At 66.0% G+C, this 15,084-nt stretch overlaps 2 protein-coding genes across 2 annotated transcripts; one reads left to right on the top strand and one right to left on the bottom strand.

Moving 5' to 3' along the window:
- Positions 1 to 461: 461 nt before the first annotated feature.
- On the bottom strand, positions 462 to 8,486 carry SF3A2 (splicing factor 3a subunit 2). The gene is given in 10 exon segments (XM_068165069.1): positions 462 to 723; positions 725 to 925; positions 1,481 to 1,549; positions 2,602 to 2,742; positions 2,926 to 2,975; positions 5,839 to 5,948; positions 6,555 to 6,601; positions 7,055 to 7,126; positions 7,725 to 7,895; positions 8,405 to 8,486. Coding segments are annotated over 9 exon segments (948 nt in total). The 5' UTR covers positions 7,851 to 7,895; positions 8,405 to 8,486; the 3' UTR covers positions 462 to 591.
- A 110-nt stretch (positions 8,487 to 8,596) lies between these two features.
- Positions 8,597 to 13,823, top strand: PLEKHJ1 (pleckstrin homology domain containing J1). The gene is made up of 6 exons (XM_068165073.1): positions 8,597 to 8,723; positions 9,646 to 9,713; positions 10,064 to 10,130; positions 11,319 to 11,409; positions 12,042 to 12,105; positions 12,516 to 13,823. Exons 1-6 carry the CDS (start codon positions 8,630 to 8,632, stop codon positions 12,579 to 12,581), a joined length of 450 nt encoding a protein of 149 aa, XP_068021174.1. The 5' UTR covers positions 8,597 to 8,629; the 3' UTR covers positions 12,582 to 13,823.
- Positions 13,824 to 15,084: the final 1,261 nt, after the last annotated feature.

Genomic DNA, 15,084 nt, shown 5'->3' with positions numbered 1-15,084 from the left:
AGCCCAAAACTAGGTCCAGTAGCTGAGGTGAGGCCTCAGCAGTGCCCAGCTCAGGTGGCCAATCCCAGCCCTGCTCCTGCTGGCCACACTTTGTCCAAGGCAGCAGAGCTGAGGTTGATGCTGGGGCTGAGGCTGCTGGAGGCTGCTGGAGGCTGCTGCTGGGCCTGAGGCTCCTGGGGCTGAGGCTGCTGCTAGGCCTGAGGCTGCTGGTGGGGCTGAGGCTGCTGCTGGGCCTGAGGCTGCTGCTGGGCCTGAGGCTGGGGCTGAGGCTGCTGGAGGCTGCTGGAAGGGCTGAGGCTGAGCTTTCAAGTCAGGAGCAGGGAAGCAGCCTGGAGGTTTCCAATCCTTTGCCTCCTCCTTGGGAGAATCTCCCAAGGGCAGCAGCCTGAGCCTGGGACTGTTGTGTGTGTCTGAGGGCTCAGGAAAGCTGAGCACAGGGCGGCAGCAGAGCAGAGGGCAAGGAGCAGGGAAGTCTTTTAATGAACCTACAGGACTGGGTTGAAATCACCTAGAAAACAGCAACGTTGCTCTGAGTGCATAGAAAAAGGTGGGGGCTGGAGGAGCCCAGCAGGAGGAAGTCCAGGAGGGGCTTCAGTTGGAGGGAGGAGGAGGAGGGATGGTGCCTGGGCCCTCGGCGGGCAGAGGAGGCCTCATCATGGGCGGCAGCGGAGCGGGCGGCGGCACACCGGGGGCCGGCGGCAGCTGGGGCGGCACCGGGGGGGGGCGGCACCGGCCCGGAGGGAGGCATAGGGGGCAGGGCCATGCCCCCCGGGGGAGGGGGCGGCAGCGAGTCGGGCAGGGGCGGCCTCGGGGGCAGGCCGTTGAGCAGCGGCGGCGGAGGAGGACGCTTGACCGCGGGGGGCCCCGGCGGCAGGTTCGGGGGGGCCGGAGGCTTCTCCATCTTGAAGTGGAACTGCAGGAAGAACTGCAGGGGAGAGGAGGGAAGAGTGAACCCCCAGCACGGGGCTGGGCCACCACACACCAGGCTCCAGGAGCACAGCTGAGACCTCTCCTGAGCTGCCCCCCCCCAGGCCACAGCTGCCCCAAGGCTTGCACCAGGCCTGGCCCAGAACCTTCAGCCCCTGCAGCCTGCCCTAGGTGCTGAGCTCTCTGCTCCACGGTGTGTGCAGCAGACACAGCAAGGAGCCAGGGGGAGGCCAGATACAGGCACTCTGGAGAGCCCTGGGGAGCACCCTGGGGAGCACCCTGGGGCAGGCCTGAGGAGCACCCTGGGGAGCCCTGGGGAGCACCCTGGGGAGCCCTGAGGAGCCCCCTGGGGCAGGCCTGAGGAGCACCCTGGGGCAGGCCTGAAGAGCACCCTGGGGAGCCCCCTGGGGCAGGCCTGAGGAGCACCCTGGGGAGCCCCCTGGGGCAGCCCCCTGGGGAGCACTCTTCCTGTGCTGCCTTTCCTTTCCCCCAGGCTGCTCTGCCCTCCTGCTCCCCTCCCAGCCCCCAGGCCATGCTGTGCTGCTCCAGGTACCTGTTTGGTTTCCCTGTTCCAGTGGGTCCAAAACTTGCCTTCTGCTTTGTCAATCTCCCTGCTGGGCACCTGCAGCAGGAGGAACACAGAGCTATTCTTAGCCCCAGCAGAGCAGCTCCAAGGCCCTTTCTTAGCAGCAGAGCCTTCAAGATAAGCAGAGCTGCTGCAGGCCCCTGAGCTGTGCTGCTCTCAGCTGTGGTCAGCCTGAGGTGGGGGCAGCACAGGGAGGGAAGCTGCTTCCCTATCAGTCAAGGACAGAGGTGCTGGCAGAAAACCCTCCCTCAACATCTGCACAGAGGCTGAGGAGCAGAGCCCAGGAGGTTCTCTTCTGTGCCAGACACCAAGAATTTCAGTGGCTCCCCAGAGCTCTGCACACAGCCAGGTTTTCCTGCCAGAGTCCTCCACAGACCCTCACTGGGGTTTAATGACTTCCAGGCAGCCTCTCCAGCCCTCTCCCACTCCATTAACCCCTGAAGGGCAGAGAGGAAGTGTGGAGGAAGGCTCACTGGGAATTCTGAGCTGGAAAACATGGACAGGGCTCTCCTGGAGGGCATGAAGGAGAGGCTGGCCAGAAGGCCAAGGGAGGTTCTCCTTCCTCTGCTCTGCCCTGCTGAGGCCAGTCCTGGGCTCCCCAGTTCAAGAGAGATTGAGAACCACTGGAGAGAGCTCAGGGGAGGCTGCAGAGCTGCTGAGGGCCTGGAGCAGCTCTGGGAGGAGCAGAGGCTGAGAGCCCTGGGGCTGAGAGCCTGGAGCAGAGCAGCCCCAGAGGGAGCTGAGCAATGCTCAGTGAGAGCTGAAGTTGCTGTGGGGGGCAGGAGGCTGGGGCCAGGCCCTGCTCAGTGGTGCCCAGGGACAGCACCAGGGGCAGGGGACACAAACTGGACCCCAGGAGGTTCCACCTGAGCAGGAGGAGAAAGCTTTGCTGTGAGGCTGCTGGAGGCCTGGGGTAGAGAGGTTGTGGAGTCTCCTCCTGTGCAGAGCTCCCAACCCCCCCTGGGCACTGTGCCCCTGGGCAAGCTGTGGGTGCCCTGCTGGGGCAGGGGGGCTGCAGTGGGGGAGCCCCAGGGGTCCCTGGGTGCTGGTGGTGCTGGGGGGGGTGTGAGGGGGCTGCCCCAGCTCACCTTGAAGGCGATGGTCTCGTAGGGCTCGGCGGCCATCAGCAGGTACTGCCAGCGCCGGTCCGGCGGCTCGATGCGCTGCTCGTAGGCAGACATGAAGCGGTGCCTGGGCATGATGCTCTCTGCTATCTCTGGGTAATCGATCTGCAGGGGGTGTGCAGGGCAGCTGCTCAGCACAGCACCCCCTCCTCACCCCCCCCAGCTGAGCAGTGCAGGAGGCTTCGGCGCCCCCCAGCCCAGCCCAGCCCCAGCAGGGGGGAGCAGGGCCAGGCCTCACGAGCAGCACCTGGGCTGCTCCACACACCAAGCACTGCACCAGAGCCTTACCTGGAAGAGGAGGCTCTGCTGGCCTGTTTCAGGGTCTCTCTGCTTGGTCACTGTAAGGGGAAACACCAAACAAGCTGAGTGCAGCACACAGCAGGGGGGCAGCAGGGCACACACAGACCGCAGCAGGGCACACACAGACTGCAGCAGGGCACACACAGACTGCAGCAGGGCACACACAGACTGCAGCAGGGCACACACAGACTGCAGCAGGACACACAGACTGCAGCAGGGCACACACAGACCGCAGCAGGGCACACACAGACCGCAGCAGGGCACACACAGACCGCAGCAGGGCACACACAGACCGCAGCAGGGCACACACAGACTGCAGCAGGGCACACACAGGCTGCAGCAGGGCACACACAGGCTGCAGCAGGGCACACACAGAGCTGCAGCAGGGCACACACAGACTGCAGCAGGGCACACACAGACTGCAGCAGGGCACACACAGACTGCAGCAGGGCACACACAGACTGCAGCAGGGCACACACAGGCTGCAGCAGGGCACACACAGACTGCAGCAGGGCACACACAGAGCTGCAGCAGGGCACACACAGGCTGCAGCAGGGCACACACAGACTGCAGCAGGGCACACACAGACTGCAGCAGGGCACACACAGACTGCAGCAGGGCACACACAGGCTGCAGCAGGGCACACACAGGCTGCAGCAGGGCACACACAGACTGCAGCAGGGCACACACAGACTGCAGCAGGGCACACACAGACTGCAGCAGGGCACACACAGACTGCAGCAGGGCACACACAGACTGCAGCAGGACACACACAGACTGCAGCAGGGCACACACAGACTGCAGCAGGGCACACACAGACTGCAGCAGGGCACACACAGACTGCAGCAGGGCACACACAGACCGCAGCAGGACACACACAGACCGCAGCAGGGCACACACAGACCGCAGCAGGGCACACACAGACTGCAGCAGGGCACACACAGACTGCAGCAGGGCACACACAGACTGCAGCAGGGCACACGCAGAGCTGCAGCAGGGCACACACAGACTGCAGCAGGGCACACACAGACTGCAGCAGGGCACACACAGAGCTGCAGCAGGGCACACACAGAGCTGCAGCAGGGCACACACAGACTGCAGCAGGGCACACAGACTGCAGCAGGGCACACACAGAGCGCAGCAGGGCACACACAGACCGCAGCAGGGCACACACAGACCGCAGCAGGGCACACACAGACTGCAGCAGGGCACACACAGACCGCAGCAGGACACACACAGACTGCAGCAGGGCACACAGACTGCAGCAGGGCACACACAGACTGCAGCAGGGCACACACAGACTGCAGCAGGGCACACACAGACTGCAGCAGGGCACACACAGAGCTGCAGCAGGGCACACACAGAGCTGCAGCAGGGCACACACAGAGCTGCAGCAGGGCACACACAGACTGCAGCAGGGCACACAGACTGCAGCAGGGCACACACAGAGCGCAGCAGGGCACACACAGACTGCAGCAGGGCACACACAGACCGCAGCAGGGCACACACAGACTGCAGCAGGGCACACACAGACCGCAGCAGGGCACACACAGACTGCAGCAGGGCACACACAGACCGCAGCAGGGCACTCACAGACTGCAGCAGGGCACACACAGACTGCAGCAGGGCACACACAGACCGCAGCAGGGCACACACAGACTGCAGCAGGGCACACACAGACTGCAGCAGGGCACACACAGGCTGCAGCAGGGCACACACAGAGCTGCAGCAGGGCACACACAGAGCTGCAGCAGGGCACACACAGGCTGCAGCAGGGCACACACAGACCGCAGCAGGGCACACACAGAGCTGCAGCAGGGCACACACAGACTGCAGCAGGGCACACAGACTGCAGCAGGGCACACACAGACTGCAGCAGGGCACACACAGACTGCAGCAGGGCACACACAGACTGCAGCAGGGCACACACAGACTGCAGCAGGGCACACACAGACTGCAGCAGGACACACACAGAGCTGCAGCAGGGCACACACAGACTGCAGCAGGGCACACACAGACTGCAGCAGGGCACACACAGTGCTGCCACCACAGGGGCTCCCAGGAGCCCTCTCCCACTCATCACACAGGCAGGCTGGCTTCAGCCAAAGCTCAGTTCTGGCCTCTCACTGCAAGGACATCCTGGGGCTGGAGCAGGGCCAGAGAAGGGCAATGGAGCTGGGGAAGGGTCTGGAGAGCAGGGCTGGGGAGCAGCAGCTGAGGGAGCTCTGGGGGTGTTGGGCCTGGAGGAGAGGAGGCTGAGGGAGAGCTCTCTGCAGCTCCCTGAGAGGAGGCTGCAGCCAGCTGGGGTTGGGCTCTGCTCCCCAGGAATGAGGGCTGGGAGATAAAGAACTGAAGTTGTGCACTGAAGGTCAGAAGGAAACAAAGAGGAATTGAGAGCAGAAGCTGGAGCTGAGTGATTGATGAGCAGCAGGGAGAGGTGGCACAGCACAGGGCAAGGAGAGACTGCAGCCATGTCACCACCTCCTGCAGGGGGGCTGGGGGCTGCCAGCCTGGCAGGTACCCAGCTGAGATTACCAGGGCAGCACTGAAGAGCTGGCCCAGGGGAGACACAACCCCTGAAGGACATCAGGAGATAAAGCAGCTCTTGTTCATGCCCAGAGCTGCTCAAAAGCCTCATGAAGCACTGCCAGGCAGCCCTGAGCAGCCCCTGGCACAGCCCTGAGGAGCCCCCTGGCACAGCCCTGAGGAGCCCCCTGGCACAGCCCTGAGGAGCTCCCTGGCACAGCCCTGAGGAGCCCCCTGGCACAGCCCTGAGGAGCTCCCTGGCACAGCCCTGAGCAGCCCCCTGGCACAGCCCTGAGCAGCCCCCTGGCTCTCCTGAGGCACTGCCAGGCAGGCTCTGGCAGGGCTGGGCAGGGGCAGGCCCTCCCCCAGCCTCACCTTTGTAGCCTGGGCGGCCAATCTTCACAAACTTCTTCACCTCCACCTTGACCTTCTCTGGGGCAGGCTGGGCAGGAGCCTCCTTGGCCTCCTTGGCAGCTCTCCGGGCCCTGGGGGTGGGGGGTGCCAAGGGAAGGTTAAGCAGGCTGGGGGAGGCCTGCCCAGGGAGCAGGCAGTGCTGCACAGCAAGGGCTGCAGGACCTCTGCTGCTCCCCTGCCCTGCACCACCACGGGCCAGGGGTGCCCACAGCCTGCCCTGCCCAAGGCCTCTCAGCACAACCACCCCCAGCCCACCCTGCTGCCCCTCTCCCACCCCAGGCCTGAGCTCTGCCTCTGGCTTAGCCTGAGGGACTGGATTTTGTTGGGATGGATCTGGGCCCTGCAGGGAGGGCCTGGGCCCTACCTCCTCCACAGCAAAGCAAACTGCCTTGGCCACAGCAGAACTCAGAACCCCCTCCCAGAACCCCCTCCCAGCTCCTCCCAGCCAGCCCCACCTGGCTCTGAAAGCTCTTCCCTCCCTTCAGCAGTCCCACAGCTTGGCTTTGGACTTCCAGCTCAAGATGGAGCCTTGGGATAGAGCTGGGCTGCCCCTCCTGGCTAGTCCCAGGCTGTTCACCAGGCAGCAAACACAGAGAGGGAAAGTTCAAGCCACTGCTAATGGAGCTCAGGGCCTAGAGAGGCAGAGGAGAGCAGAGCTGGAGAGGAAAACAACTTACAGATTGGTTTGGTGCTTCTTGCCCTGGGTGTGAGCTAAGTAACTGCCCTGAAATAAACACAGAGCAGAGGAAAATGAGAGAGGCAGCAAGCAGCAGCCCAGCAGAGACACTGCTGGAGCAAGGCCACAGCAGTGATGGGAGGGTTGGAAGCCCTCTGCTGGGAGGCTTGGGGTTGTTCAGCCTGGCAAAGGCTCCAGGGAGAGCTTCTGGTGGCCTTGCAGGGCTTCAAGGGCTGAGCAGAAAGCTGGGGACAGCCTTTGAGCAGGGCCTGTGGTGCCAGGCCAAGGGCAGGTGGGTTGAAACTCCAAGAGGGAGATTCAGAGCAGAGAGAAGAGAGAAGCTGATGGTGCTGAGGGTGGGGAGAGCCTGGCCCAGGCTGCCCAGAGAGCTGGGCACACCCCCAAGGCACTCCCCACACATCACCAATGCCAACCACCAGGCAGTGCCCCAAGGGTCCTGCACCTGAGGCTGCTGCTGAGGCCAGGAGGCATCCAACTCACCTCATTGTTGTGCAGGGTCAGGCAGAGCTTGCACTCATAGGAGCCCAGGTGGTTCTTCATGAAGTAAGGGTCCTGGGAGGAGAATCACCCAGAAGTTAGCAACAAAGCTGGTGGCAAAGGAGCTGAGTAACCAAACCCTGCCCAGAGCACTGCAGGAGCTGAGCTCACAGAGCCACATGAGCAGCCCCACACTGCCTCAGGACCACAAGAAGGGAGAGGCTCTGCAGGTGAGAAAGAGCAGAGCAGGAAGCAGGGCAAGAGGTCTGAACTCATTCAGTGGCAGCCAGCTGAGCTCAGCTTAAACCCTGCCTGGGCTCTGAGCTCCCTGCCTGGGCTCTGAGCTCCCTGCCTGGGCTCTGAGCTCCCTGCCTGGGCTCTGAGCTCCCTGCCTGGGCTCTGAGCTCCCTGCCTGGGGTCTGAGCTCCCTGCCTGGGGTCTGAGCTCCCTGCCTGGGGTCTGAGCTCCCTGCCTGGGGTCTGAGCTCCCTGCCTGGGGTCTGAGCTCCCTCCCAGCCCACTCTGTGCCACTGAGATGTTTCTCACTTCAGTCCACCCCACAGCTCCTCACTCAGCCTCACTCCCCCCCAGCCCTTTCACTCAGCCAACTCCACAGCCGTGCCCAGAGCATTCTGCAGCTCAGGGGCCGCAGGGCTGCCCCCTCCAGGCCTCACCTTGTTGATGTCGATGGTTTCCAGGGCCAGCTGCCTCAGCCTCTCCCTGCGGTCGCGGTTGCTCTCGGAGGCAGAGGCCACGCCTCCGCTTCCAGTTTTACCTCCAGGACGATGCTGGAAATCCATCCTGAGGCCTTCTGTGCTTCAGCTACGTGCAGAGAACAAAAGAGCCTGGGAAAGAGGAGGGGAAGCAACAGGGCTGATCGGTGCCCTGGGGTTGGCAGCGCTGTGCGGCCCCCCAGCAGAGGCTGAACGCCCCCTGCCCAAACACCCTCAGCCCTTCAGCGAGGCTCGGGGGCCCCGCTCAACCTCTGCCAGGGCCCCGCTCAATGCCTCTGCCAGGGCCCCGCTCAACCTCGGCCAGGGCCCCGCTCAACCTCGGCCAGGGCCCCGCTCAATGCCTCTGCCAGGGCCCCGCTCAATGCCTCTGCCAGGGCCCCGCTCAATGCCTCTGCCAGGGCCCCGCTCAACCTCGGCCAGGGCCCCGCTCAATGCCTCTGCCAGGGCCCCGCTCAACACCTCTGCCAGGGCCCCGCTCAGCCTCTGCCAGGGCCAGCCCCCCCCCGCCCCACAGCGCCTGCAGCCCCCTCCCCTTCCCGAGCACCCCTGGGCAGGGATCTCCCTCCCCAGCCCCTGGCGAGGACCAAAGCCCCCCCGAGACACTCCCAAGCGCGCCTCACCGCGGGGCCGCCCCCAGGTCTGTACCGGGCTCCCTACCGGGCTCCCTACCGGGCTCCGCACCGGGCTCCCCGCGCCCCGGCCCCGCGCATGCGCCCCGCGCCCAGGGACTTCCGGCTGCCGGGAGAGAGCTTCCGGTTTGCAGAGCGCACTTCCGGCGCTGGGGGGGCGCTTCCGGGGCGCGCGCGGGCATGGGGGGTCGGTAGCGGGGCGGGGCCGGCCCGGCCATGCGGTACAACGAGCGCGAGCTGCTGTCCCTCGCGCGGCAGCCCGCGGAGAAGGCGGCGGAGGTCCTGATGCGGCTGCCCAAGAAGGGCAGCGGTGAGCGGGGGGGGAGGGCACGCGGGGGGCGGGCACGCGGGGGGCGGGGCAGCGGTGAGCGGGCGGGGAGCGCCGGGGGGAGGCTGCGGGGGCGCAGGGAGCAGGGGCGCAGGGCGGGAGGGAGCGGCACCGAGGGACCCAGGGACCGGGAGCGCTGCGGACAGGAGCTGGTGGTCCTGCAGCCCCGGAGCTGCAGCTGGGGCAAGGTCCGGAGCGGGAGTGCGGCAGGGCTGCAGCGCGGCTGGGGGGAGCTGCGCGCCCTGGGGGAAGAGCTGCGCGCCCTGGGGGGGGGGGGAGCTGCGCGCCCTGGGGGGGGGGGGGAGCTGCGCGCCCTGGGGGGGGGGGGGAGCTGCGCGCCCTGGGGGGGGGGGGGAGCTGCGCGCCCTGGGGGGGGGGGGGAGCTGCGCGCCCTGGGGGGGGGGGAAGCTGCGCGCCCTGGGGGGGGGGAAGCTGCGCGCCCTGCGGGGGGGAAGCTGCGCGCCCTGGGAGGGGAGCTGCGCGCCCTGGGGGGGGGGGGGAGCTGCGCGCCCTGCGGGGGGGAGCTGCGCGCCCTGGGGGCAGCAGGACCGGAGGCAGTCAGGGCTGGCAAACGCCAGGCTGCTGCAGGCCTGGGGCAGGCTGCCCAGAGAGGCTGTGGAGTCTCCTGGTGTGCAGAGCTCCCAACCCCCCCTGGGCACTGTGCCCCTGGGCAGGCTGCTGGGGGAGCCCTGCTGGGGGAGCCCTGCTGGGGCAGGGGCTTGGGCTGGGGGGCTCCAGGGGTCCCTTCCAAGCCCTCCGTGCTGGACCCCCCCCGCAGGGTGCGTGTGCAGGGGATGCCCTCCCTGCAGGGTGGCTGTCAGGACCTCACCTGGGGGCAGGGATCTGAGGTGCAGGAGGGCTTGGGTGGGGTTGAAGCTTGCCTCAAGCCTCCTCTCGTTGGCAGTGCTGAAGAAGCGCCTGGTGAAGCTGGTTGTCAACTTTCTCTTCTACTTCAGAACAGATGAAGCTGAGGTATGGAGCCCTTCCCCCCCTTCTCTCTCCCTTCTCTGGGAGTTGGTAGTGTGAGCTCTGCCCAGGGGCACAGTACCAGACTGCTGGAGCCAGGACACAGCCCCCAGGCTCTCAGGGGGCAGGCTGGCAGAGCTGGGACTGTGCAGCCTGGAGAAGGCTCCAGGAAACCTTGGAGCAGCCTCCCAGTGCCTGAAGGAGCTGCAGGGGAGCTGGGGAGGGACTTGTGACGAGGGCTGGGCGTGCCAGGACAAGGGACAAGGTTAAGCAGCTTGCTCCAGGGGCTCTAGGCAGCCTGTGGGGGTTCCAGCCACTGCTGGGGTGGTGAAATCCTCTCTCTGGGTCTCTTGCAGCCCATTGGAGCTCTGCTGCTGGAGCACTGCAGGATCACCAAAGAGGAGGAAAATGTCTTCTCCATCAGTGAGTGCTGCAGGCCCTGCACCCTCCCTTGGGGCACACAGAGCTGCCTGAGAGGAGAGAGCTCACTGCTCACTGCCTGCTTCTGCCTCTGGCTCTGTGCTGACAGGGGAGTCACTGCCCCTCAGCCTTGCTCCTGCCCCCTGGGCTCAGAGCTCCTCAGCTGCCCCTTGCTGCCTGGCCTGGCCATGCCCTGTGCCCAGAGGTTCCTCACTGGCTGAAGCAGTGGCACAGGAGGCCAGGAGCTGTGAGAGGAGCCAGAGCAGGGCTTGCTGCTGGTGGAAATCCCTCTGCAGGCTGTGTGCTGCTGCCTCTCATCCCCACCAAGTGCTCCTCAGCTGAGCCATCTGCAGGGCTGCTGCAGCCCTGTGCTCCCCCAGCCAGCCCCAGTGTCCTTGTGCTGGTAGCCAGGGCTGCAGCTGGCTGCTGCTGTGCTGTGCTTTGTGAGCAGCCTCTCATCCAGCAGCTGAGCTCTGTGCCAGAGGTATGTGGCCAGCACAACAGGATGTGTCTCCAAGGCCATCTCCATATCTTTTGGCCTGGCTGTTGGCCACAGCTGCTTGGCTGGGCTCAGCCTCCTCTCTCAGCCAGGAGAGGTAGCTGCCTCCACAGGGCCCTCAGGCAGCCTGGACACAGAGTCCCAGAGTGGCTCAGGTGGGAAGGGAGCTCAGAGCTCATCTCCAACCTCTCCTCCATGGGCAGGGACAGCTCTCACCTAGCCTCAGCTGCTCCAGGCCTCATCCAGCCTGGCCCTGAGCACCCCCAGGCAGGAGGCAGCCACAGCCTCCCTGGGCAGCCTGGGCCAGGCTCTCACCAGCCTCACACTGAGGAACTTCTTCCTCAGCTCCACTCTGACCCTGCTCTGCCTCAGCTCCAAACCCTCCCCCCTGGCCTGGCTCCAGCCCCCTCAGCCAAAGTCTCTCTGCAGCCTTCCTGCAGGATCCCTCCAGGCCCTGGCAGCAGCTCTGAGCTCCCCCTGGAGCCTTCTCCCCTGCAGGCTGCTCAGCCCCAGCTCCCTCAGCCTGTGCTCAGAGCTGCTGCAGCTCTCTGCTCTCCACTCAGCCTTTCTGGAATCCAGAATCCCAGACTCCCAGTGCCAGCTTGGAAGGGACCCCAAGGGGCCTGGGGCAGGAGGCTGGGGGCAGAGGCAGCTCTGCCAGGACCTCCCTGGTGAAGCCTTTCCCCTGGCAGGTTTTGTGGAGGAGCCAGAGAGGAAATACTGCTTTGAGTGTGCCAGTGAGGAGCAGTGCCAGGAGTGGATTGAGGCCCTGAAGAGAGCCAGGTACTGAGCCCTGCTGCCAGCTCTGCCCTGGGCTGCTGGGGGCGAGCTGGGGAGGAGGAGGTCATGACACAGACCCCGAGATTGGGCTGGGAGCTCATCCAGCTCCAGCCCCCTGCCATGGGCAGGGACTCCCCCACCAGCCCAGGCTGCTCCAGGCCTCACCCAGCCTGGCCTTGGGCACCTCCAGGCAGGAGGCAGCCACAGCCTCCCTGGGCAGCCTGGGCCAGAGCCTCCCCAGGGTCTCTCTCAACAATTTCTGCCCCATCTCCAGTCTCAATCTGCCCTCTCCCAGCCCCCAGCCCTTGGCCTCCATCCTGCCACTCCCAGCCCTTGTCAGGAGCCCCTCCCCAGTGAGGCTTCCCTGCCTTGGCTGCTGCTGCAGCAACCCTTCCATCACTCCTGGCTTCCTGAGGAGCTGCTGTGGCCAGCAGCAAAGCCATGAGGGAGATGAATGCAAGGGCCAAGGGCTGGGAGAGGGGAGGAGGCCTGAGGGGGATCCATGGCTGGGGCTGGGACTGCAGGAACAGAAACAGCTCCTGCCCAGCCCCCCCTGCCCAGCCCCAGCTGCCCCCCCCCCGCCCAGCCCCCCCCCTGCCCAGCCCCCCCTGCCCAGCCCCCTCCCTCTCTTCCAGCTATGAGTTCATGAGGAGGACTTTGATCTTCTACCGCAACGAGATCCAGAAGCTGACAGGGAAGGTGAGTCCCAGGGGCACAGCCTTGGGCTGGCTTGGAAGGGACCCTGAAGATCCTCCAGCTCCAGCCCCCTGCCAGGGGCAGGGACCCCTCCCACCAGCCCAGGCTGCTCAAGGCTGAGGCTGTGCAGTTTCCACCTCTGGAGCCCTTCCCAAGCCTCACCTGGCAGAGCCAGCCCTGCCCTGGGGGCTGCTGCCCTGGCAGGGGGCTTGGCCTGGCTGAGCTCCAGAGGTCCCTTCCCCTGCCCCCCAGGCTGGGGCTGGCTCTGAGGCCCTTCCCCTGCCCCCCAGGCTGGGGCTGGCTCTGAGAGCCTTCCCCTGCCCCCCAGGCTGGGGCTGGCTCTGAGACCCTTCCCCTGCCCCCCAGGCTGGGGCTGGCTCTGAGACCCTTCCCTGTGCTCTTCCTTGCTGCAGGACCCCCTGGAGCAGTTTGGGATCTCGGAGGAAGCTCGATTCCAGCTGGGGCCACCCCAGCAGTGAGCCTGGGCTGGGGGCTGGCCCTGGGCTGGGGGCTGGCCCTGGGCTGGGGGCTGGCCCTGGGCTCCTGCAGGGGGTCAGCCTGGCAGCCCCTCCCCAGGGCCAGCAGCAGCTCCCTGCAGTGACTTCTCTTTTGCTGTTCTATTTATTTTGTAAAGGGAAGTTGTGGCCCAGTCCCTGCCCCAGCTGGGGGGGAGCCAGCCCTGAGGGCTGTGCCAGGCTGTGCCAGGCTGGGAGGTGCCAGCTGCAGAGGTCTGTGGGGGGCTGGAGCTGCTGGGCATGAAGCCTTCGCTCCCTGAGCCACTGCTGCAGCTTTGCTTCCCCTCCCATTGCCCAGAGACCACAAAACTGTGCCAGGGAGCTGCCAGGACCAGGGAGCTGCCTCCCTGGGGCTCCTGCAGTGAGGAGAGGGCTCAGGAGCAGCTCCCCTGGAGGCTCAGCCCTGGCTCTGGCTGCACTGATTGCCCAGAGCTGAGGGTTGGGACTGCAGCCCCCCCTGCAGCTCCCCCCTGCAGCTCCTTCCTGACTCCTGCAGCAGCTCTCCAGAGGCAGAGCAGGGAAGGCTGCAGGGGAGGCCTCTGGGAGGGCCTCAGGTGCCACTGGCAGAGGGGGGGTGGCAGGAAGGAGCTTGGCTCATGGCTGGGGCAGGTCAGTGCAGCCTGGGGGCTTGGCTCTGAGCTCTGCTCCCCCCTGGCCCTCTGGAAGGCTGCAGTGCAGGATCTGGGTCTCTGGCTACCAAACAAGAGCCTCCTGCAAGCTGCCCTGCCTGGCCCTCTGTACCCACACTGCTGGGCCCCAGGAGGCTGGCAGCTGCCACTGCTGCTTTACTCTGAGCCTCAGAGCCAAGATCTCTTTTTCCCCTCCCCTGCTCCCTTTGCCCTCTGTGCTCCAGGTGCTTGCTCTAGGGCTTGCCCAAGGCAGCAGAGGGGCACAGCTGCCCTGCAGGGATAAGCTGAGGACAAGGTGGAAGCAGGGCACAGGAGGGCTCAGGAGACAGATGGCAGCTGCAGGGGAAGCAGCAGGGAGGGATTAAAGCCAGGCCCAGGGGAGGGCTTTGGGGGCTTTAGGGATTGGTGTCCTCAGCTGACTGCATTTTAATCCTGCCTGAGGGCAAGGGCAGGGCCCTGGCACACTGCTGGGGCAGGCAGCAGCTTCACTGCTGGGAGGGAGAGCTTTGGCTGCTCCTCAGCAGGGGCAGAGGCACTGCAGGCTCTGGGGCAGCACAGCCAGGGCTGGGCTGGGGTGGGGCAGGGCAGGGGGGCAGGGGGGGCAGGGGTCCTGCATCACAGCCCTGCAGCAGCTCCCAGCAGCCAGCTCCATGCCCAGGGGCAGCTCCCCAGGCTTCAGTGACTCCCTCAGTGTGCAAGGTCAGCTCTGGGAGAAGGCTGCAGGACCCCTGCCAGCAGCCCTGGAGCTGAGCTGAGGCTTCCTGGCTCTGCAGCCACCAAGCCTCAGGCTGCTGCCTCCAGCCCAGTGCCAGCATCCTCCTCCCACAGGGCTGGCACCACCTGCCCTGGGCACCAGGTGGGCATTGCTGGGGTGCTGCAGGGGGCAGGGGAGGGGTGGCCCCCAGCTGCCTGAAGGGGCAAGGAGGACATTTCCTAACTGAATGTGAGACAAATGCTGTGAAGAGGTCAGAGGCCAGCAGCAGGCCCTGGGACTTGCTGAGGTCTGGCCCCAGAGGAGCACTGGGGAGGGCTCAGAGTCCCAGAAGGGGTTGGGCTGGAAGGGTCCTCAGGGAGCAGCCAGTTCCCACCCCCTGCCCTGGGCAGGGACACCACCAGCCCAGGCTGCTCAGGGCCTCATCCAGCCTGGCCCTCAGCACCCCCAGGGAGGGGACAGCCACAGCCTCCCTGGGCAGCCTGGGCCAGGCTCTCCCTACCCTCACTCCAGAATCAATTCCCAGTGGTCCCAGGGCAGGGGGCAGGAGGTGCTCCTGGCCCTGCTCCCTGCTTGGCTCTCACACTCTGTGCTGCAGGGCCCTGTGCCAGGGGTGCTGGGGGCAGGGACCCTGGCAGTGCCCTCAGGCTGTGACTTGTACAGAAACATTTCCAATAAACTCCAATTCTCAGCTCTGTGCCAGGAGAGTCCTCCCTGGGAGACCAACAGCTGGGGCTGGGGGCAGCCTGGGCTGGGCTGGGGGGAGCCTGGGCTCGGGCTGGGGGGAGCCTGGGCCCTGCTGGGGGCAGCCTGGGCTCGGCCTGGGGCAGCCTGGGCCCAGCTGGGGGCTGTCTGGGCTCAGCCTGGGCCCAGGATCACAGCAGCAGCCCCCAGGGAGCAGCTGAGGGGCTGCAGAGCCTTCCTCCCCTGAGCAGGAGCAGGGAGGCAGCTGGAGCTGAGGCTCCTGCTCTGGCTGGCTCCAGGAGATGGCTGCTGAGTGTTTGGCAGCCTGTGCCCAGAGCACCAACACTGGGACCCACAGCTGGACTGGGTGGGAAGGGACCTCCAGAGCTCACCCACCCAGCCCCCTGCAGCCAGCAGGGCCAGCCCCAGCCAGGCTGCTCAG

This window comes from Melanerpes formicivorus, unplaced genomic scaffold (genome assembly GCF_026170545.1).
Source record: "Melanerpes formicivorus ecotype bairdi unplaced genomic scaffold, bMelFor1.0.p_v2 SCAF_83, whole genome shotgun sequence".
Lineage (NCBI taxonomy): Eukaryota > Metazoa > Chordata > Aves > Piciformes > Picidae > Melanerpes > Melanerpes formicivorus.
Note: the sequence above shows the minus strand (reverse complement) of the source record. Positions and strands in the feature narration are given on the sequence as shown.

Excerpts from the sequence above, each read along its gene's own strand:
- PLEKHJ1 (XM_068165073.1), top strand. The coding sequence starts at position 8,630 with ATGCGGTACAACGAGCGCGAGCTGCTGTCCCTCGCGCGGCAGCCCGCG. Across the intron at positions 8,724-9,645 it reads GCTGCCCAAGAAGGGCAGCG|TGCTGAAGAAGCGCCTGGTG; the intron begins GTGAGCGGGGGG and ends TCTCGTTGGCAG. Across the intron at positions 9,714-10,063 it reads TCAGAACAGATGAAGCTGAG|CCCATTGGAGCTCTGCTGCT; the intron begins GTATGGAGCCCT and ends GGTCTCTTGCAG.